The 27,371-nt window shown below is 57.0% G+C and overlaps 2 protein-coding genes across 4 annotated transcripts in view; one reads left to right on the top strand and one right to left on the bottom strand.

The window, feature by feature from the left end:
- PLEKHG3 (pleckstrin homology and RhoGEF domain containing G3) overlaps positions 1 to 7,939 on the top strand; it is a 42,601-nt gene extending 34,662 nt beyond the window's left edge. The window contains exons 13-18 of one of the 3 annotated variants that reach the window (XM_029951905.1): positions 1,103 to 1,141; positions 1,575 to 1,597; positions 2,100 to 2,375; positions 2,929 to 3,042; positions 4,696 to 6,085; positions 6,563 to 7,939. In XM_029951905.1, coding sequence (XP_029807765.1) covers positions 1,103 to 1,141; positions 1,575 to 1,597; positions 2,100 to 2,375; positions 2,929 to 3,042; positions 4,696 to 6,085; positions 6,563 to 7,296 — 2,576 coding nt within the window. In that variant the 3' untranslated portion in view covers positions 7,297 to 7,939. Of the gene's footprint in view, positions 1 to 1,102; positions 1,142 to 1,574; positions 1,598 to 2,099; positions 2,463 to 2,928; positions 3,043 to 4,695; positions 6,086 to 6,562 lie in introns of all 3 variants that reach the window. The other 2 variants (XM_029951904.1, XM_029951906.1) reach the window with 2 other exon arrangements.
- Positions 7,940 to 9,343: 1,404 nt separating this feature from the next.
- The window catches only part of SPTB (spectrin beta, erythrocytic), a 123,470-nt gene continuing 105,442 nt past the window's right edge, over positions 9,344 to 27,371 (bottom strand). Inside the window, exons 29-36 of the mRNA XM_029950777.1 lie at positions 27,083 to 27,167; positions 26,065 to 26,261; positions 25,748 to 25,797; positions 25,203 to 25,281; positions 15,544 to 15,794; positions 12,808 to 12,981; positions 12,500 to 12,542; positions 9,344 to 12,388 (exon numbers count right to left, since the gene is read on the bottom strand). Coding sequence (XP_029806637.1) covers positions 12,221 to 12,388; positions 12,500 to 12,542; positions 12,808 to 12,981; positions 15,544 to 15,794; positions 25,203 to 25,281; positions 25,748 to 25,797; positions 26,065 to 26,261; positions 27,083 to 27,167 — 1,047 coding nt within the window. The 3' untranslated portion in view covers positions 9,344 to 12,220. The remainder of the gene's footprint in view (positions 12,389 to 12,499; positions 12,543 to 12,807; positions 12,982 to 15,543; positions 15,795 to 25,202; positions 25,282 to 25,747; positions 25,798 to 26,064; positions 26,262 to 27,082; positions 27,168 to 27,371) is intronic.

The raw sequence follows: 27,371 nt of genomic DNA, 5'->3' as shown, positions 1-27,371 counted from the left end.
TTTTTAAAAAGTGTTTAAAGAAAAAAAAGGGCCAGGAAGTTGCTCAGAGGAGACACGGTCCCCATGTGAGCCCTGCAGTGATGCTTGGAGTCACCTGCTCTGTCGGCCTCCGGGCCTCCTCCCAGGTTGTGTACAGAAGGTGCTGTCGCTGCTGTCACTTCTGAAATATTCTCAGTAATAAGCTTTAAGATGAAAAGACTAGGGCATCCCACATTTCTCACTTAAAAGACAATTGGATCAACTATTAGGTTGCACGTGCGAGTGCGGGCGCGCGCACCCCCCCCCCCCCGGGGGTGATGGGGCGGGGAGAAAACTTCAGCGTGCTCCCCTGTGCTCAGGAACAGCGGGGGAACTCGGTAGACTTTCCCTCCGCCTCCCAAGCTTATACCAGGCTTCCCAGTTAACACCAAGAGGGCAAGAACAGGACGGGCTAAGGTCAAGACTGGAGAGGTCCCTCGACACATGCCTCTTATCCCTGCCTGCCCGTCTCTGGTCTGTTCCCAGAGAGGCTGGGGTCCACGGTGCTGACGCCCTCGGCCTAATGGGGTGTGTTTTGTATCTTGTTCCCAGAGCCTGGGCAGCCCCCGTTCAGCCGGGCAACACTCCCCAGCAGGCAGCGAGGCTTCATGGAGCCAGGCCTTAAGGGCCGTAGGAAGTCGGGTGCGACCTCTGCTTTCCAACCAGGGGTGCTGCGAGGGGGCTTGGCCTCCAGTGTAGCTAACGCGCTGACATGCTTCTTGCAGGGAGGGTGGGGCTTGAGGTAGAGCCAAGGATCCCCAGTGACGCGGCTGGTTGGTCTGGAGGAGGCAGCATGGGGCCGTGGCCTCGGCACTGAGGGCCCTGGGCCAGGTGCACTAACGTGGCAATTGGTGGGCAGAGCTGCGCCTGGGGGCTGGCAGTTAGAGCGGAGGTCCCTGGGGTGCTGGCTGAGGTGGCCCGGGCCCTGCCTCCTTGTGTGGTAGGTACGGAGCCCTAGGGCTGAGGGCGGCCAAGCTGGAGGGGACTCTAAGCTGGTGGCTTTGGCGTCACGGTGAGCATGGGACCAGGCCAGGCGCGGCTTTTTCCAGGCCTGCGCTGACTCTCCATTCGCTTGCCTTTTCAGAGCCCGCCAGACACCCACTCAGGCAACTCAGCGAGAAAGGTGAGTGCCGCACGGCATTCCTGGCAAGCGCTGCCAGAGGGGCAGGGAAGTGACACACACAGGTAGCCTGGGTGGGGGTGTTGAGGACTGTTTGGAGGGGACGCTGCATCTCTTCCTCCCTGGAGGTGGGCCTCATTCCTTGCTGTCTGGGGAGGGGGCTTGAGTTCTTCAGGGAACAGCAGGAGTGAGTGACACGCACAGACCTGTGCCGCCGCTCTGCCTCTCCTAGGGCCTCTGCTCTGTCAGTCATTCCTTTGAAAGCCCAGGAGAGACCAAATGAGGGTTCTGGGAGTGGCAGCCCTTCCCTGGGGTGAGGGGGCTGTGGGGGGCCGGGGAGGGCTGGGGGGCACCTGGCTTCTGTAAAGAGGCTCTCCTGCTTACCCATCTCTTCTCCCCTCCCCCTTGCCTGCATGCTGGGACTCTGTGGTGGCAGCAAGCAAAACAGCAGGAATGAAGGTAAGTCCATTGTACAGAGAGGACTGGCCTGACGGAGGGGGGGTGCGGCTTCCAGGTCAGCGCCCCTGCCCCTTCAGCTCTCACTGTCTTCATGCAGTCCACAAATCCCTAGCAGGCACCTACTGTGTGCTGGCCTCTGTCTTAAGAGTCACAGAGATGAATAAGTCGTGGTCCCTGCCCCGGGGACCCTTCTGTACAATTTTCCTGAAATGGCACCCTGGTGGTAGTCCGGCCTGGACCTTCTCCATTTTCTCTTCCTGGGGCAGGCAGACCTCTCTGGGTCTTGAGCTCCTGACCAGGCTCCAGCCCCAGCTTACCCAGGTCCCGGCTCCCCACCCTGAAGACCCCCACCCCCGTCCTCACTGAGCCCTGATGGAGAGCAGGGGTTGGGTGTTGAGGTGTGGCTTTCTCTGGGTAAGAAGTCCTCCCCACCCCCAGCCGCTGGCAGGAGGAGGGGGCTTGCCCAGAGCCTGGTCACGAGGGGGTCTTGTGCTCTGAACAGCATGCAGGCAGTGCCGGCGCTCTCCTGGACTTTGGGCGGCCTCCTTATGCTCAGGGCGTACAGCCAGAGGCTGAAGGGGCTGCCCGGGAGGAACAGGAGGAGGAGGAGGAGGAAGAGGAGGAGGAGGAGGAGGTTGTGGTGGAGGAGGAGGAACAGGCCTTTCAGGTGTCTCTGGAAGACTTGGCAGGGCATGAAGGCAGCAAGAAGGGGGCCAGGCTGGAACCCCAAGGCTCGGAGGAGGAGGAGGAGGAGGAGAGCCTGGCAGTGGCGGAGCAGGTAGCCGACTTTGCCAGCTCCCTGCTGGCCGCCCTCCACTGCTGGCACTATCGGGCCAACGCTTTACTTTTCTCCCGGGGCGCTATGGTGAGGTGTCTCTTTGATCTCCCCTCCTCCTTGCATGTTCCCTGGCAAGCGCATGCCCTTCTGGGAGGTTGCCCCCTGCCCTCCCACCCCTCTGTCCTGTTCCCTCACTCCTGCCATTAGCACTAACCCCTTGCCCAGTGTCACGGCCTGGTGAGCCCCTGGCATGTGCTGTTCCAGTACCGGGCGTGAACTAGCATACTACCCAGTGAGCATGACTCATGGGGTGGGGGCGATGGGGAGGGGGAGAAGCCAGCGCACAGCGGGGCTGGAAGGGGCGAGTGGGTTGGACTTGTCTGGGGCCGCACACCTGGCAGGGTTGACTGCTGCTGAACTGCTCAGGTCCCGGGCTGGCCCTCAATACAGCCCAGCCCCCCTGGGGCTCAGAAGGTCCCGCCCATGTTGGGCTCTAGAAGGGATGAGCTCCCAGTTGTCCCAGGAGCTGACGGTGGCCCTCTGCTTACTGCAGGAGAAGGGGCGTAGGGAGTCCGAAGGCCCCAAGGGCCGCAGAAGGCCCAGCAGCCGGTCTCCGACTAGTGCTGAGAAGCGCATGAGCTTTGAGTCCACCTCTTCGCTGCCAGAGGTGAGTGGCCGGCCGAAGGGGGGCAGTGCGGGGGGGCCAGGTCTGCACATGGGGGCTTCCAGGCACGGGCTCTCCTGCTGGGCCCATGGGGACGCAGTCCCTCACCCCCGCCCCCGCCTGCCAGGACTCGTCAGCCCTTTAGGAAGCCTGTATGGCCTGGGAGCGTGTGGCGATGTGATGAGCACGCAGCCCCTTTGGGCAGATGCAGACGCTTGTCAAGGACCATATTAATGGAAGTGACCAGATGTTGGGTCCCTTCAGCCAGGCCTCCTTGTCTAGGGTGTAAGGCCCTGCCCCCGCCAATACCTGTGCCCCCCTGGGTATTGACATCCACTGGGTACTTCCTACATGTCTGATGTTTTCTTTCTTCCTTCTGTTCCCTGCAACAGCTCAGGTAGAAAAAGCCTCAGAGAAGTTGAGTGACATGCCTGTCATTGGGCAGCTTCTGAGGGGCAGAGTGGAGATCAGAGTCTGTGACTCAGAAGCCCACCTTCCACTTCCTGCCTCCCTTTGCTGTCTGTCCGTTTTGTGGAACCGATACTTTGTTTTCCCGAAGTTACAAGAAAAAAGCTTCTGAGGCCTGGACCCCAGGCCAGGCCGCCCAACCCGGAGCTGGTTTCCTTCTCAGGACCCTAGTTGGTGCTGATGCGAATCTGGGGTGGTGCCTTCCGGCGAAGCAAGCCACTGGGGTGGCTTTACGTTTTCTAGCTGCCATGTTAACAGATTATTTAATTACTTAATGCCAACTATTATTTCAACATGTTATCAACAGAAAAAGCCACTGAAGACATTTTATACTTTGTATGGGGTTTTTGCAGCTGGTGTGTATTTTGCCCTTACGGCTGTTCTCAGTTTGGACTCACCACATTTCAGGTGCTCGGAAGCCACCTGCGGCTGGCAGCTGCCATGTTGGGTGGTGCAGGCCGTAACCATGGGCCCTGCTCTGCAGACTCCCACAGAGTCTAGAACCATTGGGGCCGGATGGGATTTCTTAGAATGTAGCATGTTTGCTCTTCTTCCTAAAGGTCTTTCTGGAAGGCTGCCTTTACTGGCTGGTGTCATGGTTTCAGATGACCTTCAAGGTGGTCAGGAGGAAGTTCTTGAATTGGCTTCCTTCCTTGCCTGTCTGCTGGGCATCTGCAGAGTTGTGCATAGGGCCAGAGGCTGGCTGGGAGGAGCCAAATGCCTGACAGGACTCTAGCGTGTGGTCCTATTGCCCTGTGGACCCTCATCTACCTATGAGGTCCTGGTCCCTCAGGGAATGTGGGTTTGAACCCAGAACAAGCCCCATGTGGCCTCTAGGGCTTTAGGGAGCTTCCTCTCCGTCAGGCATGCCCTGCGTTGTATGCCACCTTGTCCCTTTAGCTCCTGGGCAGGCTGCCACCGAGAGGTGTCAACACTACTCAATACGTGTTCTTAGGATTTTCCTTGGGTTTTACGACCCAAGCCCCCTAGCTGCATGATGACTGGGGGACATCACCACCTTCCTCTCCCTAAGGACCCGTTTCCCCACTCCTGAGTTGTGCTCATTCTCCTTGCCTTTGGTCCTAAACTACACGCCCTCTCGCTGAGCTGAGAGTAAGTCATGCTGTCCCTTTATCCTTTGGACCTCATGAGGGAGGGTTTTGGCTCACGTGAGCTCTGTTATCCCAGGTTGAGCCGGACCCTGAGCCTGAGACAGAGCAGGAAGTATTTGCTGCTGTGGAAGGCCCCAGCATCGAGGAGCTGTCCTCAGACACGGAGTCTCCAGAGGTCCTGGGAACACAGCTTGATGCCCACCGGGAGCTGCTGGGGCTGGACCCCCCGGGGGACATGGTGGACTTTGTGGTGGCCGAGAGCACCGAGGACCTGAAGGCTCTGAGCAGTGAGGAGGAGGAGGACATGGGTGTCACACAGGAGCCCGAGAGCCTCCTGCCACCGTCCGTGCTGGACCAGGCCAGCGTCATTGCTGAGCGGTTTGTCAGCACCTTCTCTCGGCGGAGCAGCCTGGCCCTGGAGGACGGCAAGGCCAGTGGCTTCGGGAGCCCGAGGCTGACAAGCCGGAGCAGCAGTGTGCTCAGCCTCGATGGCAGCGAGAAGGGCTCAGCCCGGCGTGGCAGCACCACCGACTCGCTCAGCTCGCAGCTGCCCCCAGACGTGGACGGCGGTGTAGGGGCGGCCATGGAGAGCAGCCCTTCGGTCAACGGGACAGAGCCCCCGAGCCCAGGCTGCCCAGCAGAGCCCGACAGGTCTTCCTGTAAGAAGAAGGAGTCGGCCCTCTCCACCCGAGACCGGCTGTTGCTGGACAAGATCAAGAGCTACTACGAGAACGCAGAGCACCACGACGCAGGCTTTAGCGTCAGGCGCCGAGAGAGCCTCTCCTACATCCCCAAGGGGCTGGTCAGAAACTCCGTTTCCAGATTCAACAGCCTTCCCAGGCCGGACCCAGAGCCGCTGGCTCCACTGGGGCACAAGAGGCAGGGGGGCCCCCGGCCGGCCTCGTGGGCCATGTTTGACCTCCCAGGCCCCAGCCTGGCCAGTGCTGGGGAGCCAGCTATCACAGACGCTGAGTTCCGACCGTCCTCAGAAATCGTGAAGATCTGGGAGGGAATGGAGTCTCCCAGGGAGGGCTCTCCGAAGGGGCCCGGCCAAGGCCAGGCCAATGGTTTTGACCTGCACGAACCGCTCTTTATCCTGGAGGAGCACGAGCTGGGGGCCATCACCGAGGAGTCGGCCGCTGCCTCCCCTGAGAGCGCCTCCCCCACGGAGCGGCCCAGCCCGGCCCACCTGGCCCGGGAGCTGAAGGAGCTCGTGAAGGAGCTGAGCGGCGACGTCCAGGGGGAGCTGGTGGCTCCCCTGCACCCCCGCATCGTCCAGCTCTCCCACGTGATGGACGGCCACGTGAGCGAGCGCGTCAAGAACAAGGTGTACCAGCTGGCCCGCCAGTACAGCCTGCGGATCAAGAGCAAATCTGTGCCGGCCCAGCCACCGCTGCGTCGGGGAAAGGGGACTCCCACCATTCCCTGCCTGCAGGAGGAGGCTGGAGCGCCCTCCGGCGGCAGAGGTACAATGAGGGGTGGGGACTCCCCTTGCCCTTCCCGCAAGTCTGGGGTGGAAGAGCCTTTGTAGGAGCAGGTGGGCTCATGGTGGAAGGTGGCCCTGTAGCACCGTGAACAGAGGAAGGGCTGGACTCCACACCCAGGGTGGTGTGTGGTGCTGCTCGAGCACCCTCACTGTCCTTCCCCGGCCCTTCCTGTGGAGCAGAGCCCTTAGAGGAAGCGTGGCCATGGGCCCGCTCTTCCAGGGAGTAGAAGCTCTCGTCTTTTCCTGTGACTCCTGACCCCACATCTACCGCCTTTTCCTCATCCTTCCTCTTGCCCTGATAAAGGGGCCATGGCTGGTGAATGTGACTTCTCTCCTGTCACAATGCAAACACTAGGAAGCAGCCTTGGCTGGAGTGGGAGCGGAAGGCAGTTCTGAGCCCTCGTTTGCCCTCTGTCCTCCCGCCCCGTGACTCAGTCAGCTTGCTCTCTCCCCGCAGGTAAGAGAAAACCGGTACTGTCCCTCCTCAACGATGACCAGACGGTGGCCCCGGAGCAAAGCCCACCCAAGCCCTGCTCTCCTCGGCATTTCTCCTTCAGCCCCACTGCTGCCAGCCCAAGGACCACGTCACCAGGGGTCCGGCCCTCCTCGCGGAGCCCCCTCAGCCCCTTCGACACTGAGACCTTCGACTGGCCTGACGTCCGAGAACTCTGCTCCAAGTACACCTCCCACGACGAGGCGTTCCAGGCCGAGGGCACCCGGCCCCGCGGCCAGCCTGTCAACCGGAGCCGCTCGCTGCCCGAGAACATGGTGGAGCCCCCTCTGGCGGGCAGGGTGGGCCGCTGCTGTAGTGTGGGCGCCAAGAGGGGCCGGGCAGACCCAGAGGCCACTGAGTCCCAGCTTCCTGGGGGGTTGCGCCAAAGCAGGCCAGTCGGAGAGGAGGCCCTGTATGTCACCGCAGACCTCACCCTGGAGAACAACCGGCGGGTGATCATCCTGGAGAAGGGGGCCCGGCCCTGCCCCACTGTGGGGCTGGAGGAGGGCAGCGGGCAGGGACCAAGCGCACCAGCAGCCGCGGTGGGACAGGACCTGGATTTCCAGGAGTCTGGGATTTCCAGGAGTCCAGAGTATTGGCCAAAGGAAGAGGGTCCCAGGGACCCAGTGGACCCAGGCCAGCAGGGCAGAGTGAGAAACCTGAGGGAGAAATTCCAGGCCTTGAACTCCATAGGGTGACACTGAGTCCAAGGAGAGGGGGGAGCCATGTGGCAAGGGGGATGGGGAGGTACCTCAGCAGGCTTGCCCTCAGGCCTGGGCTCACGCTACTCATGAGGGCCCATGGAAGAATGCTCTGGTCTACTTGACAAATGTCTTCACCTGCTGGGAGCGTGCTGGCGCTCCCCTGGGCTCAGGGTGACTTTTCCCAGGCCCAGGTGAGCCCCTCTTCCCACCGAGGCCAGTGTGACCACTTCCCTTGTATATAGTTCTTCTCTGGTGAGAAGCTGAATATTTAAGCTTTCCTCTCTTCCCAGGGAGAGCAAGCCGTGCTCAGGCCTCCAGGGTTGGGCTGACCACTTCCAGGCTGAGGGGCCCACCCGGAGGAGACGTGGGAAGGTGGCCTGCGGAGGCTTTGCTCTTTAATTGTGTCTTTTGTTAGGATCCAGGCAGGAGCAAGGCCCATAATTTATTGCTTTCCATTCCATGGTGTGTGTGCGTGCACACATGTGTGTTTGTGTTCTTGTTGATTGCTCTCCCGCGAAGAATGTAACGTGCTCAGTTCAGGTACTTTTGCAGGTGGTTTTGCGATCCTGTGGTTGTCACTAATGTATGTACATTTCATTATTTGCCAATGGTGCAATAACCACTGCTGACCAACCGGCCTGCGTGTGGCTCCTTCCTGGGCCTCGCTGGGATGGGGACAATTGATCGAGGCCAGGGACGTCTTAGGGAGGTGGGCTGTGGGACTGTCGCTGTCACAGTCACTCGTTCGTCATCCGTGCTCACAAAGCATAAGGTGCTCGCCAAGAAGGCTGGGACAGCAGTGTGCAGGAGGGAACTCGTTTTCTGTCTGCCCTGGCCTGGCGTCCCGTCGGGGGTGGAGGGACCATGCCAGCTTTTAGCTTCCTCAAGGACCAAAGTTGGACTAAAAAAAGGTGGGGGAAATGAATGGAACGTTTTTCCAACAGTTAGAAGTTTCTCGTATCTGGTGCTCTTTACGCTCCCTCTCTAGTTCCCAGGAGACCTCCTAGGAGGCAAGGATTCTAAACATGGAGCACAGACATGTCTTGAGGTGGCTGGTGCTGTGTAAAGAAAGCAAGTGTATTTTTCTGGGATGGAATGTCAGTTTTCATCCTACTCTTACAGGGTCTGTTCTTGAGAGGGCGAGGAATGCCTGCCTGTTTCTAACTGGGCTTTCTGCCCTCGCTGGGGAGCACCAGCCTTGTTCGGCCCTAGTCATGCAGGCAGGTGCTCCCCAGGTCTGCTGGGTGACGGCTTCGTGAGCTTCGGACCTCGGGGGACAGACTCAGCCTGGAGGCAGGTGTGCAGAGTCTACAGAGTCCAGGAGAAGAGTGGAGGCCTCTCCTCGGCAGCAGCAGACGGGGCTAGCTTGTGTCCTACCCATGGTCTTGAATGTTCTGTGGTTTCCACGCTGGCTGAGGATAGAGTTGGCTCCTCCCAGGCATGTGTTGGGGTATGATGCTCAGTAGCCACAAATGTACTGGAGTGAGAGGACACCCAGGTTCTGGTTCCAGCCTCTGCCATTTACTAGCCGGGTCACCTGAACTTTGCTTACCTGAACGCTTGCTTTTTCCTTACCTACATATTGAAGGAAATGGATGACCTACTACTTGTCAGACTCCCTCAGACTTTCCAGGGGGCAGGGCCTGGGCAGTGGTAGTAAACACCTTCCCCGGGGGGGTCCTTAGCCACCTAGGTATGATGGGGAGCTTTGAACCAGCTACCAATGAGAACGCTCAGTGGAGCCTTTGGAAAAATGGTGATGCCTGTTTCAGCCACCCAGACCAAATGAAATCACCCCTCTGGAGATGACTCTCAGGCCAAGTGAGGGCCAAGATCTCTGTCCAGAGCTCTGTGGGGGAAAGGATTGCTGTGTGCAATGAGTGAGCTTCTCTCGGTAAGTCTCAGGTGAGGCCAAGCTCCTGGGTGCTGGCATGGGATAACCCAGAGAACCTGGTGGTCTCTTGGTCTCCATGGTGATGCCCCCTTGCTCAACTGCCCCTCCTTGGTCCAGTTCAAAGGGAAAGAAAACTAGTCAAATAAGTGAGAGAAATATGGAGCATTATTGATTTATTAGAAAAACTAGTAAATGGGTTTTCTCTGGTTGGTGGAAGCACATTTGAGCAGGTGGAGGACAAGGCCCCGCTGGCCCCAGGGCCACCCCCAGATCGCATGGTCTGTGCCCAGCAGGGTTGCAGTCGTGTGTAGCTGCCTCCTCCCTTGTGTCCTCCCTGAGCTTGCTTGTCCAAAGGACCAAGTCATTCGGTCCTGGATCCCTGTCCCCTCCCCCGAAAGGGAGGGGAGAGAGAGATTTAGGACCAACCTCAGGGACCCTGGCTGCCCTCCAATAGGCAGGAAAGAGAAATGGTGTGGGGGAGATGCTAGGCCTTCCACAAGCTTCCTGTTACTGGTGCTCGTTGTGGGGGCCGGGGGGAGGCCTGAGGACCCTCCATACCCCCTTCAGCTAATCAGTTGAGGCCAGGGGGTGAAAGGGAAGGAGAGAGGGAAAGAGGACTGCCTGACCATGCCCAGAAGGAGCTTCCTCTAAGCTGCCCCGGGAAGGAAGCCTCTTACGCTGGTGTGGACGGGAGCTGTGTCAACCTAGTTTGGGAATACTGTTAAAGGATTGCAAAGTAGAAAACTTGAGGGGGAGAAAGAAACCTTGCCAGGGCACCAGGAGCTTAGCCCCATGTGGCACAGTCTCCCCAAGCTGGGCTCCTGTAGGTTCAGTCCTGTTGGCTGAGTGCCTCGGGGCCTGCGTGAGGTGAGAGGGATGCGTGGGGCGCTGGCGATAGAGGGGGGGGCCACATGCAGCTGGCTGCCATCTGGGGGACCCAGACCTACCTCTGCCCCTGGGGTCCTTTCATTCTTTGGATTACGGAGTTACTTGCTGGAAATTTCGCACTTTAGTTGCAACTTTGGCACACGTGGAGGCGGGGCTGGGGGGGGGGACGGGGTGTTCCTTGGTCTCCCTCAAGATTGGCCCTGGGAACGAGTTGAAGATTCTTGACACTGCCTGCTCCTCAGTAAAGAACATGCTGTCTGGGAGCAGGACGTGCCCTCAGATGCACTAGAGGCCTTCTTCATTGCCCGGTGAGTGTCGTCACCTCACCGCCGCCTGCCTTGGTTTCCCCAGCTGGAGAAAGAAGCTGGTGAGTGGTACATACTAGCTTCCCTGTAGATGCAAAGAGGGGTATAGGATTAGATGCAGAGAGGCCAAGTGAGGACCCTGGCTACAACAGTGGGACCACCTGAGCTGGGGATGCTGGGCTCGGTTGGAGAACGTCCCTCCTGTTCTTGGCTGCCGAAGTTAGCTTCCCCGTGGCAGGTGGTATCGACCTCTAAGCTGGGTCTGCACTAGGGGCTCCTGGGAAGGCCTAGTAACTCTGCATGCCTACCCTTGTAGTTGCTACGTGGGCCTCACCCGTGTCCAGAGGCATCCTCTGGCTGTGTCTAAGGCTCCCCATGGGGAAGATAAGGGAGCAGCAGCCCCTGGGATGTCTATGGTTTCTTCAGGGGTAACGCCTGCTGCCCCCCAGCGTTACCCCTCTTTTGGACCTAACCCCAGTTAAGATGCCGGGCTGGCACTGTATTGCTTTCAGGGTGCTGGAGGGGGTCCTTGTTGGAACGAGTGCCCTCTTCCCTCCAGAAGTCTGACCTTAACAGCATGGGGAAGGCTGCCCCTGGGGAAATAAGTTGTTGCAGGGCTCCTTTTGGATATGCCTTGCAGGCGAGTGTTGGGTGCAGAGGTCACTGAACATCTTCCCCGAGACCCCAGGCCAGGACCTTCAGGAGAAGCTGAGCACAAGGGGTGCCACAGCCTCACGGCCCGGACCCCAGCATTTGTCCCAGCTGTCCAGGGACAATGTTAGAGGGTGGTAATACCCAGGGGTGGTTCCTTGTGCCACCTCAGAGTGACAGGTCATGAACCTTGCGGTCTGTCCAGCTGATAGCCTCAGGTGGTACGAGCTGCAGCCAGGACCCCCTGGGCATGTGGCTGCTTTAGTGCAGGTGCCGGGGCATTTGTCTTGTATCTAGGGATCTGTGCTGTCTCCCTAAGGGGCCCTGGTCTGAATCAGACCATGCTGGTTGGCGGGGAATGGGGGAGGGGCCCAGAGTGGAGAGGCAGAGCCCTGGGCAGTGCCCAGGTCTGTCTGCCTCCCTCACCTCTGAGCCTTATGCTGCTCTGTTGTTTTAAGAGGACCAGTCTGAGAACTTTTTCCTCCCTTTTACCACCTGTGGTGGTAGCAGAGGGCGCTGGAGGCAGCCTAAGGCCCTTGCATTTAAGACCCACCAGACTTGGATGGTGCCCCCTCACCGTTTTCTTTGTTTTGGTGAGAGGAAGAAAGGGGAAAGGATCAGGGGGCCCCTGAGGGGAGAGACCCAGTTCTGAGGAAGCCAGTGGGGAGGAGGCCTGTTGTGTCCCCTGGGTCTCCAGCCGCCCCTTGCGTAGAGCTAAAGCCCTGTGGTCTACCTGAAGCTCCTTCCTCATGCCCCTAAGGGGCAGGTCAGGCATTTCCAGTGTCCTCTTCCCTTTCCCTGGCTGTGACCAAATGGGAGGCGGCCCCAAGCAAACCTGCTTTGGGAGTGGGCAGCGTCTGGGAACCTCATCTCTCTTCTCCAGGTTTTTGGGGGTTGGAGGGCCCTCAGCCCGGAGGAGGGGTGTGGGAGAGGAAGGCCTGTGCCTGGGAAGCCGTTTCCTGCCGCGGGGGTCCCTGGCCCTCTGCAGGGGACCAGGACTGCACGAAGGCGGAGGCAGGCGTCAGCCAGAGGGCGGAGGCAGGGATTGCGGCAGGCCCAGGCTGCAGTCAGAGCAGGCAGGCGCAGGCAGCGGGTGGCCCCGGTGGCGGGCTGCCGGGAGGCCGCAGGCGCCCCGCCAGTCCCTGCACAGCTCGGTCCTGCTGGCGGGGCGCCAGAGAGGCTACTTCTTTTTGGGGAAGAAGCTGAATCTCTTCTCCTTGTCTTTCTTGCCGAGGCTGGCGTCGGGGCCGGTGATGGAGGGCAGGGGCAAGCTCTGGGCCTTGACGCGAATGCTCTGGGATTCGTTGATGGCGGTGCTCACACCCTGCAGCCAGGACAGCATCTCCTCCTGCAGGGCGGAAGGGTCATGGGCCACAGGACAGGGGTGCCCCCAGGGATGTTGGAGGGAGCCGCTGCTGCTTTGGCCGAAGGGGGCTGGGCTGGGCTGCTCTGCACCTACCTCATCCTTGCCATGGAAGAGCCACTCACTGCCATTGCTCAGCCTATGACAAAAAAGGGTTTCCTGCCATGTGGCCACCTCTGCCTGGACAGAGGACTGGCTCATCCCATGGGCCCCCGAGCCTCCCCTTGACCAGAACCCTCAGAGGCAGTGCAGCACCTTCTGAGAGAGGTAAAAATCTGGACCATCGGCCTCTTCACTTTGAACAATGCTAGGCCTGGAGCTGGTCTCCTCCAGGGGCCCCTGTCCAGCCACTGATGCCAAACTGAGCCTCCAGGGAATGGGCGCCGGGCCTGGAGGGGCCTCACCTCAACTTGAAGACATGCTTCTTCTTCTTATAGCTGGCAGCAACCTCACAGATGGCATGTCTCAGGGCCAGGGGTTCCTCCCCATGGTAGGGCACCCCCAGGGCCAGGTTCTTGGCGTCCTTGTAGAAGGTCAGCTCACTGTTCCGGAGAACACAGTACAGATGGTTCCAGGACCTGCAAAACACAGGCAGGCAGGTCCCTCACAGTCCGGGTACGACAGCTCTGTAATCGGTTCTTCTAGCTTTACCAGTTTGTAAAAAATCATGCTACTTTCGCCCTGATAAAGTAACACATTTGAGGGACTCTTGGGTGGCTCATTCAGTTGGGCGTCTGACTCTTGGTTTCAGGTCAGGTCATGCTCTCGCGGTTTTGTGGGTTTGAGCCCCACGCATCGAGTTCTGGGCTGGCTGCACGGAGCCTTGGGATTCTTTCTCCATCTCTCCCCCACTCATGCTGTCTCAATCTCTCTCAAACTTTAAGAAAAAAATTTTAATGTTTTATTTATTTTTGAAAGAGAGTGTGAGCAGGGTAGGGTCAGAGAGAGAGAGGAAGACACAGAATCTGAAGACAGGCGACAGGCTCTGAGCTGTCAGCACAGAACCCAATGTGGGGCTCAAACCCACGAACCATGAGATCATGACCTGAGCCAAAGTCGGACACTTAACCAACTGAGCCACCCAGGGGCCCCCCAAATAAACTTAAAAAAACATAGTAACACATTTTACACTTAAGAAAGGAAATAAAAGCCATCTGCCAGTAATTTCACTATCAAAAGTTAGCTATTAACATTTTCCATATTCTAGTCTTTTTTTGTTCACACATTCACATTTTCTTCACATAATGAAAATTGAGTTATACTGAATATTTAGTTTCATATCCTGCTTTTAATTATATCCTGGTTTTAAGATTAACATTTTATCATGGATGTTTTCCCATATCCTTCAGATCTTTCCCCAAACTAATTCTGAATTGCTATATAGTATCCCACCACATATATAAATAATCCCTTCATTGGTGGGCCTTGTAATTACTGGAAATTCAAATAGTGCAATTTAAACAGCAAAGGGATAAACATTCATGCATAAACATTTGTTATAACTCTGATCTTACCTCAAGATGAATTTCTAAAAGTAGAATTACTGAGTCTAAGACCAATAGTGTAAACCTGACCTTGCAAAACCCTTGTGCGTCCATTAGCGTGTTTGGGCCTCTCCACACAGCCATGACGTGAACCGAGCAGGGTTTTGTCTGGGTTGTTGTTTTTTGTTTTGCTGATGGATACACACATGGCATACTGCACCAACACTTTTTAAAGAAACATTTGTGCAAATCAAGACTCCACTGATGTTTGGGGGATGTGAGCCCCTAAGCTGCTGTGTGGGCGAACCTGAGCCCCGTGACTGGCCGGTGCGAAGCGGGGTGCCTTTTTACCTCTCACAGTAATGAATGTTGGGAAACGTGAAGCTTTTCTTTCTCCTCCTCTTCCTTTCCCCCTCTGTCCCTTTGGAGGGCAGGAAGGTGAAGAATTTTGGGACACGTAGGAAGGACAGCAAGTTCAGGGAGAGAATTTGACCTGTGCCCTACAACCTGGCTGCGGAGCCATTTTACAGAGAGAGCCCAGCTTTCTGACACCCAGAGGGAGACCCTCTAGGAAAGATCGGGAATCTTTCCTCTAGCCTGCACCCCCTTCCTTGAGCTTGTAGCCCAAGTAAGGCAGTTGCTAAGAAGGAGCTGGGTCTTGGAGGGAAATCCTGCCTTAAACAAATGACTCAACTTCTCTGAAATTCTGTTTCTCTACCTGGAAAAATAGAATCTTCAACAATACTGAGCAGTTGTGAAGATTTTAGCAGTTCTAACGTAATGCGTTTGCACATGGTAGGTGCTCAGTCAGTGCTTAGTTTCCCCTTTTCTGCTGGACTTGGCTTAAACGATAGACTTCTTCAGGTGGGTTAGGCCTGAAAAATTCATTTCTGGAATTTGAATTAGCTTTTTAGCATATATTCCCAGCACAGGCTCCGTATGTAGCCACAGAGCCTTGGGAATGTGGCTATTTCAACCTCTTGAAGCTGCCTCGTGTCCCTGGAAAGCTGCTTGAAGAGAGGCCCCCAGGGACCTTGGGTAGCAGCGGCCCTGGACAGACCGAATTCAAGGATATAACTGCCTCGGGGCCAGGAAAGGACATAGGCTTTGAGCTCCTCAGGGTCACAATGTTGCTGTAGGACAGCATTGGGCGGGACTGCCGGCAGGCATGCATGCCAACAACCCCATTCTTCCTTCTCTCCTGTTTTACAGCAGGGGAAACTGAGGCCCAGATTTGTTAAAAAGTGGAACTTGGTCAAGGGTAGGTTACTGCCAAGACCTACCTACCTGTTAGCCAACCATGGGTTAAGAAAAACTCGCATTGCTGAGAACCTACTCTGTGCCAGGTTCGGTACCTGTACCGAAGAGGCGGGCTGTCATGATCAACCTGCTTCACAAACGGGGAAATGAAAGCTGAGTAACTTGTACATAGGCATAGGATTTGAACTCCGGACTGGAAGTGAAGATGGGCTGGGCTTTTCTTTTCCCATCATGCCAAGTAGTCCGTGGGCTGACCCAAAGGTGTGCTCAGGAGTTCTCAGACCCGAGACCAAAGGGCACCCTCTCCCCCAACACATACCCATGCTGCTGAGGCTCTGTTTGGTGAAGTCCCTGGGAGCCGCCCCCGTCCCACTAGGTAGCCCCTCCCTCACACACCTGTTGGATGCCTTCTTATTGGGCCCCTCCAGGTCATGCTTGCGGCCCAGGTAGCCCTCCATCTGCACGCTGTACCCGTGGTCCCGCTGGGCTGGCAGCGTTGTAGGCTCGTCACCCTCGCTCAGAGGTGTGTCCAGGACCTTATAGAGAGGCTCGGTGGTGGCCCTCTCCTCCCCACTGGATTTCTCCTCCTGTGGCCCTGGAGGGGGTGGCGGCTGCAGGTCCTGAGGCCACTGCCTCTCTTCTTCCCCCTGCTCAGGGTCATATGGGAGGAGCACACCTTGCTGGGGGTTCAGACCCAGGGGTGGCTACTCGGCAGGACTGGGGAGTCTGAGCCCCCCTCCGGACCTTGGTTCCTTTCTGCTGTGTGCCTCCTGGTTTTCCCTGGACTTGCTGGGCCACCTGGTCTGCTTCCCTAGACCCCGCCCATGCCTCTGGTTCCATTCTGCTTCCTCCCCTTCTAACGTCGTGACAGGAGCTTCTTGGAGCCGAGGGGCCTGGGTGATTGGGGGTGCCACTGCTGCTGGCAAAGCCCTGGATCCCTGCCCAGTTCTGGGCCCCCACCCCTGCTTCAGCAGGTGCTCTAACCCCAACTGCGTTCTGCATGGGCTCCAGCAAGCTTTCATAAGAAAGTTGCTACTGCTAACACGGGTGTGAAAAATGTGTACTAAAGTGTTGAGTGGGAACTCTGCTTGTACCTGCTGTGTCTCAGGCCCCAGAGCTAAGGGGACCAGGCCCTAAGTCCCCCTTCCACCTTACAAAGGGAGAACCTAGATCCTCCCTAGTCAAGGCGCAGGCCTAAGGGGTCCTGCTCCCTGCACTGGACAGGGATTTGTTGGGAGTCGGGAGGGCATCCTAACCCCAGTTGCCTTCTACAGTCCCCTTGGGAGCTTTAACAAAATATACCTGGAGTGGGGTCAGCACATGGGTATTTCTGAATAAGCTTTCCCCGCTCTCTCATGAGCAGCTGAGGCAGAGAATCACCACGTAAGGAGTCATGGCCCCATGGCCTTTTACCTCTCTGCACTTCCCTTTAGGAGGGCGGGGTGCTCCCGCCCCTGCCCAGCCAAGCAAGGGGCCTCCATGCGCAGGAGAGCAGACCTGTAACCCAGCTGGGTGCCTCCCACGCAGAGGCATTGGCGACCTGCCTTTGTGCCCTACTGCAGAAGAGGGGAGGATGGATGAGGGTAGCAGGGGGCAGTCAGCCCTCCCTGCCAGGTAGGGCACAAACGTGTGCCAAATAGGCATCAGCCACAGCAGCCTAGCATGAGCCATCTGGCCAGGACCGGTCTCAAGCGCCTATCGGAGACCTTACAGCCCCAGGTGGGAGGGGTCCTGATGGATCCTTGAGTGGGCCATGTCTGGGTGCCTGAAGGGCTGAGGACATCAGCCCAGGAGGATCAGAGCCTCCTCACACAGTAGAGACTGTCCCCTTTTCTACTCCCTACTTCTTGCCCAACAACTGAAGGTGGAGGCCTGGAGGAGCCAGAGAAGAGCAGAGACCCTGTGCTCCCCTTTGTGGGGTCCTTTAGACCATGGGTCAAACCTGAAATAGAGAAATGGAGGATGAGAGAATGTGGATACTACACTGGATACCAGATTGAAGCCTTGAGCTGAAGCAGACTGGGTCAACTTTAAAGCAGCTGGAGGTGACCGAGGACTGCCTGAGATGGTGTGGAGGAATGGAGGGAGAGGCTCAGTGGAGAGGTCTGAGGCAGTGACTGGAAGGAAGGTAAAGCTGGTCATGTTTGGATCGCACCAGATTAGGATGGTCCAATAAAGTTTTAAGTTGGTGTTCCAGCAAGATCTCACTTAAAGGAAGGATAACATGACTAAAATGTCTGAAAACCACTAACCTAGTCTAACACCTTTAACCTACAAGAAAATCTATGCTCAGAGAGGTTAAGTGACTTACCCAAGGTCACACAGCTAACAGGTATCAAAAGAGCATGCATTCCAGAATTAGAAAGCCTGAGTTTTTATCACATTGTTAGGCCTTTCATCTTTTCCTATCTTCGAGCCCCTTGAGAGCTATGGCTAGTTCACACTCCGTTATACACATCGGCAGTACCTGTATCTTCCAGTGTCTGCAGTGAGCACTGGCCACAAGGATCAGGAGGCCTCCAAGCGCTGCCTGAGTCATCCTCTAGCAGGGGAGGAAGGGCAGGGTTGGCAGGGATGAGCCTGGGAGCCTGGGTTTGGGCTTGTTCTTTGGACTCAATCAGGCCACCCTTCTGACTTGGGTATAAAGGTTGGGGAGGTGGATTATGAATGCAGAAAGTGAAGCCTGTTTTATCCCCCATCTGTCCATCTGGCTGCACTGCTCCCCTACATCCTGGGCCAGAGCGTTCCCTGCACCTTGCCAGGGGGTGTCAGAGAAGACCTTCAGCCATGTTTGCCTCTCACTCAGACTCTACCCGCTTGGGGCTGTCCTCATATTCCTCCTATACTTCCGTTCGCCTTCATTTCTGGAACTGTCCTCTGAAAATAAAAGCAGGTATTCCCAGGACTGCCTCCCACCTTAACCTCAACCTTTCTTCTGCTTCCTCCTAAAGAGTGCCTGACCCACATCCCGTAGCATGGACCCTGGCCTGTGTGATCAAAAGTTAAATGGCCACGTCATGGGTTTTAAAAAGTGGGTTTTCCAACGGATGCGAACATTTCTTCTGTGCTCTTGCCTGATCATGTGGAGACAATTTAAAAGCCACTCTGTCCCCTCTGCCCTGAAGGCCAAGGCTGGGGAGGAGCTGAGGGTGAGGGTGAGGGTGAGGGGTAGAAGTGTTGGGAGGCTGCTGCTGCCTCCCAGGCCCAGAGCTGGCAGAGCTGCTCTTCTGGGCTAAGGAGGGAGCCCCAGGTGAGAAAGATGGGGCATGGTTTGGCCAGAGGGACCTTCCCTCCCCAGGCTCCAGGGGTCAATCTGCTTTGTGCTTTCTAAAAGAAAGTGGGGAAGGGAGGGGGAGATGCCCATCGTCCTGCTGCCCCCCCAAACCATGCTGTACTCCCACATGGAGATTCTGCCTTGCCCTGCGGGGAGAGGTCTGTGGACAACTGACCCCAGGAGGTGTGCTCGGTGAGGAGCTGGGGCCCAGAGCTGGCTCCTTGGGTGTGGCCGTAGGGACAGGCAGGCTCTGCTGAGGGGCCCTGGGGAGGAGAGACGGTCTAAGATTCCCTCTGTCCTCTGTGTTGTAAGGTGGAAGGCATGCTGCTTCAGCCCCTCGGTCATGAGGATGCACAGATTACACCGACCGAGCTGAGGGTGCCTGGCCTGGAGACCCCACCCACAGGAGCTGGGGATACTCTGAAAGGGGCATGGGAGGAAATTCTAGGTGTCAGGCTGGAGCAGCAGGCGAGCCTAGACTGTAAGTGGTGGTGGTGGTGGGGGGTGACTGCCTACAGGAGAATGGGCCAGGGCCGGGGCTGGAATGAGGAGGGGTGCTGCCTGTACACGGAGGTTTGGGGAACAGGTGGGAGAAGTGGGGGCCTCTGAGAGGAGGGCGTGTGAGCTGGCTACTGGGGTCATGATGTCAGAGGGGGACAGGACAGGCAGCATTGGCTCCTCGTAGGGGACCTCGGGAGGAAAAGAAACAGGCGGGAGAGGCTTTTAGGATCCCACAGGATTGCACTCAAACAGGGAATGGCCACCTTCTCAGGGTCTCTTAAGCTTGACTTTTTAGGGTACTGCTTTGCTAGGAAGTTGGCTTGGGCAGGGGAACTAGGCAGAACCTTGGGGTCTTCTCCACAAAGGAGATTCAAGAAGGAGGGGAACAAGATAGGTGCATTTCTGCTCTGGAATAAAGGAGATAAAGGCATGCTTCTCGGCGCACCTGGCCGGGGGTATACGAGACAGGTGACTAACTCTCCAGAGTTAGAGTTTTCCCAGAGAAAATCAACCTGGCCTGTGACCACAAGGTGTTTTGGACGTCCAAGAAGATGCTCAGTGAGCCCAGATGTATTAATAAGCAAGGAAACGCAAGTGAGGGGCCTGCCCCTGAAGGAGATGCTGATAAGCAAGAAGCAGGGAGTGAGGGTGCATCCCAGGAAGAGGCCATTCCACCTTGTGATGGGATGGTCTTGCCTGCTGGTAAAGCAGGGACTCGGCCCAGAGTAGGGGGACCTAGGGCTCTGGCAGTGGGTTTTAGAATTCACGTGGAGGATGCTTCATTTAAGAGATGAAGGGCTGCAGTGAGGGAAAGACCAATGAAGACAAATAATCTACTAGGTGCCAGATGTTCTGCCTATATTCTCGCTTCTGAGAGGTAGGTTATCATTGCTATCCCTATTTTACAGACTCCGAACAGTAGGCTCAGGGAGGAGTAACTTGCTCAGCCCACATCTAGTGAGGGAGAAGCTGAGGAAGCAGAGCTGTCAGCTCCCTCTCCTCGACGCAATCCTGCTGCAGAAGCGGGGGGCACTGCTGCTCCGGAGGAGAGCACTACCCATGTGGCTCCCAGTCTAAATAGGTAAGACGAGTCAGAGAACACCCGAAGGGGCCAGAAGAAGGGTTTGGGGCCGGACGAGACCTATTGATGGATGGATGCCTTAGGCAACCAAGTCATGCTTCAACTGGCATGGGGGAAGGTGGCCATGTCTGCAGCCTAGAATTGCACCCCCCACCCTGCCGGGTCTGGATGCCTGAGTGCTGGGTAAGGGGTGGGAAGGACTGTGGGAAGCAGGTTGGGAAGACTGTTCAGAAGACAGCTGTTTACAAGGGAAGAAAAAGATTGTTGAGAGTAGCCAAAGAAATGAGGAGATGGCAACTCAGGGCGTGCAGAGACAAATGCCTCCAGGGAGGGCGCAGGTGCAGCTGGGGCGAGGCGGGGCAGGGCGGTGAGGGCTCTCGCGAGAGATGGGGCGAACCACCAGTCCCTCTGAGATGACAACTGGGAAACCAGGGATGGTGACGGGAGGAGCCGCCAGGTGAAGTGAGGGGAAAGAGAGTGGAGTGTGCAGGGACCCCTCCGACGGGGAGGGGAGGACCTGCTCCACCGCCCTCGTGGATGGGAAGCTTCCTTGGGAGCTGTCTTCACCATTCCCACCGCCGGCTCTTCCGGGCCCTGCCCTGCAGAAGCTGGTGGCCGCTCCGTCCTGCGGTGACTCGGAAAGACTAAAACGAGTTAGAGGATGCCCACTCCCCCATCCAGATCTTACGCCCGGTGGTCAAGCTGGCAGTCTCAAACCCCTTTTCTGAGATGCCTCCTGTGTTAACGGAGTTCCATCCTGAGTCCATCAGTATCTGGGGCGCTCTGAAACACAGCTTCAAGAAAGAACGCACAGGCAGCCTTCGGAACAGCCAGGCCAGGAAGATCACATGTGGCCGCAGCATGGAAAGCTGGGCACACCCAGTGGTGGACACAGGTCCAGAAAGAGCCTGGAGTATCAGGATGCCATGCCAAACTGTAGGCAGGCTGCCTCTGTCCCAACCCAGCACCCGCTGATTCAGGCATCCTGGGGAGACAGGGCCACGCCCAGGTGTGTGTGTGTGGGGGAAATGGAGACCTTTCCAGGTCCCTTCTGCTCATTAGGAACAAATCGGATTCAAATAGGCTAAAAAATGCCTGAAGCAGCAGTTCCTTTGGGCCTCACGCAGCGCGGAGAAAGGATTGGGAAAGCTCGCTCGGGCAAGAAGAAACACAGCTGCTCCACACACACACCCACACCCACACCCACACCCACACCCCTTCCATCCAAGGACGTGGAGCCCGGCCTCTGGTTGCCGATTAAAGCTTCAGGCTACCTGCCAGGGAGGCTGTTCTGAGGAGAGCTGGGTTGGGGGTGGGGGGTGACAGCAGCCTGAGTCAGCCAGGCACCTTCTGAAAGGTATGCCCACTCAGCCCCTGGGGCACCTCCCTCACTTTTCACTTTCCCTAGCGCTGGTTACTGCCCTCAGGCTACAGCAACCTCTGAGACTTGGGAAGGGGGAGGCAAGACCTAGACTCCCCACATTTGTCCCTAATGGGATGCCCATCCTCTCCTGGGCAACCAGCTGCAGGCAGTCTTGGGAGATCACGGTAAGAGTGACAGTAAGAGTGACGGCTGGGAGCTGCAATTGGGTAAGTCTTCCCTGACAACCTGATGAAGGGATCTGATAATGACCAGCACCCAGCAGTCGCTTTCCAGAGTAGCCTCAAGTCCCAGAGGCTGATGGGCTGTGACCACATGGCAACACTGAAGACCGCCTCTTTTTGTTGTCACAGCCCCTCAGAGCACCAGTCCCTTTCAGGGATGTCATTCACATTGTCACAGCTGCCCCAGGGGGGAGAGGTCCTCAGGCCCCAATCCCCACCCTAGAGCCAGGAAATGGATGGCGTGCACAGAGGACATCCCAGCACTGTTGGCTGGGACCTTTAAGCCTGGAGGGACCTGGATCCTCTGCAGTACCGTCTTCCCCGTGAAATCAATTGCAACATTTCAACAATCACCATCTCAGCACGCATGTCACACAGGGGACTGTGAGGCACTCGGCCTGGAAGAGGATGCTTAGCAAGAATCCGAGGGCTTTCCCACAGCTGTTCCCAGGATGAAGGGACACACACAGGCAGGGGGTACTGGGTGACAGTGCCCCAGGCACTGAGAGGAAGGGGATCACTCAGCCGGCTGCTGGGTCCCCACCCAGTGCCCCGGGGCCATCTTTAGGGCACAGATTTTGGCAGGAGCAGAAGCCTAACCCTGCCTCACTTCCCCAAGCAAGGACAAAGGCAAATTCTCCAGCCCTTTGTCTTTTCCTTCCCATCTCCAGCCTCACACTAGCCAGCACCTGACAAGCTAACAGGCTCCTTAGAACTAAGGATGGGGGGCGCCTGGGTGGCTCAGTGGGTTAAGCGTCCGACTTTGGCTCAGGTCATGATCTCACGGTCGGTGGGTTTGAGCCCCACATCGGGCTCTGTGCTGACAGCTAGCTTAGAGGCTGGAGCCTGTCTTCAGATCCTGTGGCGACTCCTCTCTCTGACCCTCCCCTGCTCATGCTCTCTCTCAAAAATAAATAAAAACATTAAAAAAAAAAAAAAAGAACAAAGGATGGGACCAGAGGAAAGTGGGGAAACCCACCTCTCCCAGCCCCTCCCTTTATTTAGGTAATTATTGACATTCAGGAATGTTCTGGAGTTTCTGTAATCCTAAAGAGAGGGCTTTATAAGGGTGAGGAGACCCTTTATAAGCGTGAGGATGATAAGGTGGTTTGTAAAAAGTCATACAGGAAGGTTCCAGCAGAATTAAGGACTAGAACCCAATGTCCTGACTTCCACTCCAGAAGGTTTTGTTTTTTTGATACCTTATTGTTTTCTGCTTGGCCTCACACACACGTACATACTTACCTGCGTGAAAGGATCAGTTTTTTTTTTTTACCAGAATGTGCTCTGGTGTGGAAAGGTGGTGAGGGAGGCCATTAATTGTACAATGATGTGCTTGAGGAGAGACGGGCGTGGAATGCACTCCAGTCCCCGTGTGTCTGCGTGCGCATGCACACACCCGGAAAGGGGGGGACCGCGCCGGGGCCTGCAGGGTGGCCACCCCGTGGTGTGTAGCAGGTGTCTGGTCCGCTCCCATCTGTCGCCCCAAGCAGGAAGCCAGCATGCACTAGTGATGGGTTTCACATAAAGCAACACCACGTGGATCTATCCTACGGGGCACCCACACCAGACCACACACATGGGACAGCGCGAGAGCCAGCGTAACCCAGGCCAGGCCAGGGAGAAGGCTCAGCACCCTGCCAGCCCTTCCGGGGAGAGGCCTGTGGTTTCTGAAAAGGTGTCCCAGCCTGTGTGGGACCCATTTTCCTCTCTTCTCATATCAAAGACCAACTGGGTATCATTCCCTCCCTTGGAGTTTTGTCGATCCTCATAAAACCCAACAAAGGGCTCAGAAAGCAGCAGCAGGAAATTTGTTTCCGTGAGGCCTCAGGCCTGGTATTCACTTGATTTTGCCATCTGGCTTCTTCCTGTACCAAACAGGCATTCTCCCATCTCGCGGAGTGGCTGGCTCCCTGGGAAGGGTCTCGGCTGTAGGTTCATTCCCTCCTTCCAGAGATACTCAGGTCTGAGCAGGTTTTATTCCCCCAAACCCGGTGACATTCAGGTGCTGGATGGAGGCAGCTCTGACGCACACGTAATTACATTTGCACAGACGTAGTGACACAGACAATGGAGGTGCTCAGGTGGTAACAAAGGAGCCCACAGACCTGGGACACCAGTGCACGTAGACACACAGGGATGCACAGCTGAAGCGCAGCCGGTACCGGACGGTCCCAGCCCCAGTGTCCACAGTTCGTGCAGCCCCCGAGTTCTCTCTCCTTCCGGCAGGGGCTCTGGGCAAAAGGGGCTGGGACGAAGTCCACCAGAGACCCCACAAGCGACGATGGGAGCTTCAGAGGGCACTACTGGGAAAGACCCTCCATCGGGAGCCCAGGAGTGCCCTCTGCTGGACACAAAGGGCCGGTGCAGCTCCGAAAGGGAGGACGCCGGCCAGGTGGGAGGTGGCACAGGGAGCTCAGAGTGTGGGAGAGGGTGAGTGTGAGTGTGAGTGTGAGTGGCTCTCAGGGGTGTGAGAAGGGCTCAAAGACAGACCTGACAGGGATTCTGCACAGGAAATACTCACAGTATGTGCATTTTTCTGGGGTGGTTGGTGTATCAGAAATTTCCACCTAGAAGGCCTAAGTGTCCAGGCAAGCTCAACCAGGCGACTAGACAGGTGGGGTACATGCATTGGTGAGCCATGCAAGGCACGTGCTGAAGTCCTGTCTTCGTCGCGGCCGCTCCCCTGGGCTTTTCTCCAGAACCTAGGTTACCGCCTGCCGCCGCTCCCTGACAGACATCCTGGGTCTTCTCAGCTGATGGACCTATTTCTTCCTGAAGCCATGTGTCCCAAGCCTCTGGCAGCTGGTTTGTCTCAGACCCTCCCAACACTTCCGTCAGCCAGGGCTCTGATGCACCCTTCTTTTCTACAAGCTGGCGGGGGGACTGGGCCTGTGACCCAGAAGCCCTGGGGCTCTCCCTCACTCCTGCGGGACTCTGAAATCTTTTCCTGCTTCAGAGCCAGTTCCTTATCCAAACTCACTGACCCACAGGCATCAGGCCTGGGAGGAGCAACGGGGAGGCTGCTTGGTGTAGGAGGGAGGGGTCTGCTACAGGGTGGCTGTCCCTGCTTCACTGCCCTAAATGCCCGTGGCTAGGGCAGGCGAGGTCAGGTGGTCTGTGTGTGTGCGTGCGTGCATGTGCGTGCGTGTGCATGCGTGTGTGTGTGTGTGTGTGTGTGTGTGTGTGTGTGTAGAGCATACTGTGTAAAGGGGATGGAGTAAGAGGGAAAATGGGGAAAAGAACGATGTGTAAAAAAAAAATCTTCCCTGGATAAACTGTTTCTCCTCATGTAAATGGTGATGTATTTGTATAATAAAATTTATTAGACTATATAGAACCAAACTAATAGAGTCATGTCAGTGGGCTGGCATGTCAGTTTCTTCCAGGCTGAAGGAAGGAGGGGAATTATTCTAGAGATGAAAGAAACCTAAGCTAAGAAGGAAGACTGATCTGAAGGAAGAGTCGGGAAGGCGGGGTGGCACGCGCCTGTCCTGTCCTCCTGTCCTCCTGCCCTGGCTGAACCTAGTAGGGGTGAGCAGGTTCTGGCAGCAATGACTCCCAGGAACCAGACAAGTAGGTCATCACACTGACCGGGGACGTTCTGTCGGTGGCTGCGCGATGTGGACCTCGGGGATCCTCCCCTGCTGTCTCGCCTTCCTCCTCTTGAGGCCTATAGAGGACACAGCCCCTCTTTAGAAACCACCTACCCCCCAAGGCCTGGCTTCCCACTCTCCCCCCAGGCACACGCATCAACTGTCTCCTGGTCCAGGCCTCCTGGCAGCAGGCACTTAGCAAGGAGCTCCTTCATCTGGAAAGTTCTGGCAGATACTTCACACATGGACAAAGTTGTGCACAGAATGGCCTCTCGGGCACATGAGCAGGGGGTGCCCAGAGCAAGGGAGGTGATTCTTCAGCTGCCACTGCTCTCTACCCATTTCTGCCCGCACCCACAGACTTGGGGGAAACAAAAGCTCCTCTCTGCCTTTAGGCTCCAGATTCCTCTGGCTAGGGGCCCAGATGAGAAGTCACATGTGCACTGCTAAAGCGTCAGGGGGCTGGTTTCTGATTCCCCCTTCCCACCCATCCTCCTCAGAATGCTCCTGCTGGGCCCACCGCCTGGCCTTCCTCATACTTACCCAGGCTCCTCCTCCCGTCTCTCTGGGGTCTGGCGTTCTTTTAGCTCAAGCTGTGGGAAGAAGGCCCAGGGTGTCAGAACAGCCACAGGGAAGAGCCTGCCGCTAGACCAGCTTTCTCTGCAGATGGCTCCCAACACACCTGCTGTTCGTTCCTTTTGCAATGACTTGCCCCTTTTGCCTTTCGCATTCAAAAGTACTTTCTACCTCTCCCATTTCCTTCCCACTCTCCCCCTTGCCAAGCCTCTGACACTGTCCGTGGGTGCCTAATAACCGGCTCAGCGCTGCCGAGGGCCTCCCCGGGCCTGCTCCCAGCTCACCGTAGTGGGCTTCTCCAGGGCTGCAAAGCGCTCCGCCCAGCTGGCTGTGGATTTCTCAAAAGCTTCATGCCTCTTGATAAGCTTCTCCACACTGTCCACTGTGTGTCCAAAGTCCCGGCTGGCCAGGTAGGGCTCCTGGGCGATCAACCACGCTTCGGCCACAGAGGCGTCCCTCGAGAACTGGCACACTTCCAGTACTGCCACAGAAAGAAGCCACAGACACCCCCGCAGGGCCCACGGGCCTGTTAGCACTCAACAGGGGGGCCGCTCAGCAGACAGGGAGCTGGTGGTCAGGCAGGAGGCCCCAGGGGCACCCGGGAACCAGGGGGACACCCTGGTCAGTGGTGACTTGCTGCCAGATACCGCAGCTCCATCCCACACCATACTGGGCCCCTTCCTCGTCTCTATCCAGAATTATATTTGAGAAACACGTTAATTATAATTCTAGTTTGAAAACAAAATGTAATTTAGAGTCTCCTTATGAGGAGCAGGCTTTTGCCCAGAACACTCTTTCTTCCCAGCCCATGGCTGTCTGGTGGAATCGTGCACAGTCAGGGGACCCGCCGGCCTTCCTGGCCGGTGCGTGGCTCCTCCTGAGTGGCAGGGCTTCCCCCCTCTCCTTAGTGTCCAGCTGCGGAGGACAGAGCCCTTTCTGCACCTGACGCACCTCAGATCACACATGCAGGAAGCTCCAGAGCCTTACCCTGTGTCCCCTCCCTGGACTACAGCTCTACAGGACCCCAGCCTGGCACCAGGCGCCAGCGTCCTCCCAGCTCAGGTTCTGCCTAGACCCAGGTGGGGGTGTGTGTGGAGGGCGAGCAGGGAGAGGGCATGCTGGCAGGTGAGAGGTGGGCTTCCAGCCACCTGTCCACACAGGTCTTTTGTGTGGACCCCAGAACCTCGCCGATGAGTGGTGCTGGGGGTATGTCATCTCCAGGCGGTGAAAGTCACCGCTGCATGCCCCCACCTCAGTGGAGTCTGGCCCCCTCCCCAGGTTCTGGGTCCCAGGTGTACTCACACATGCGCAGCCGCTCCCAGCGGGCCTCCCACCTCTCATTCATCTCCTTCCTCCTGTAGAGCACCTGCTTCACTTTCTCACTGATCTGGGGGAAGGACGGGGGAGTCACTCAGGCTTTGGGAAACCTTTCCCCTGTCTGGGGTGGTATCCAGATGGATCCTGCAAAGCATGCTGGGTTTGGTCACGTGGATCTGTCTTGAAGTCTGGCCCTGCCCCTTGCCAGCTGGGCAACCCTGGGCGAGTTACTTAACCTCTCTGAGGCACGTGTGACTCTCCTAGCAAACGGGTG

Source organism: Suricata suricatta, chromosome 9 (assembly GCF_006229205.1).
Source record: "Suricata suricatta isolate VVHF042 chromosome 9, meerkat_22Aug2017_6uvM2_HiC, whole genome shotgun sequence".
Taxonomy (NCBI): Eukaryota; Metazoa; Chordata; class Mammalia; order Carnivora; family Herpestidae; genus Suricata; species Suricata suricatta.
This window is presented reverse-complemented; position numbering and strand designations above follow the sequence as displayed.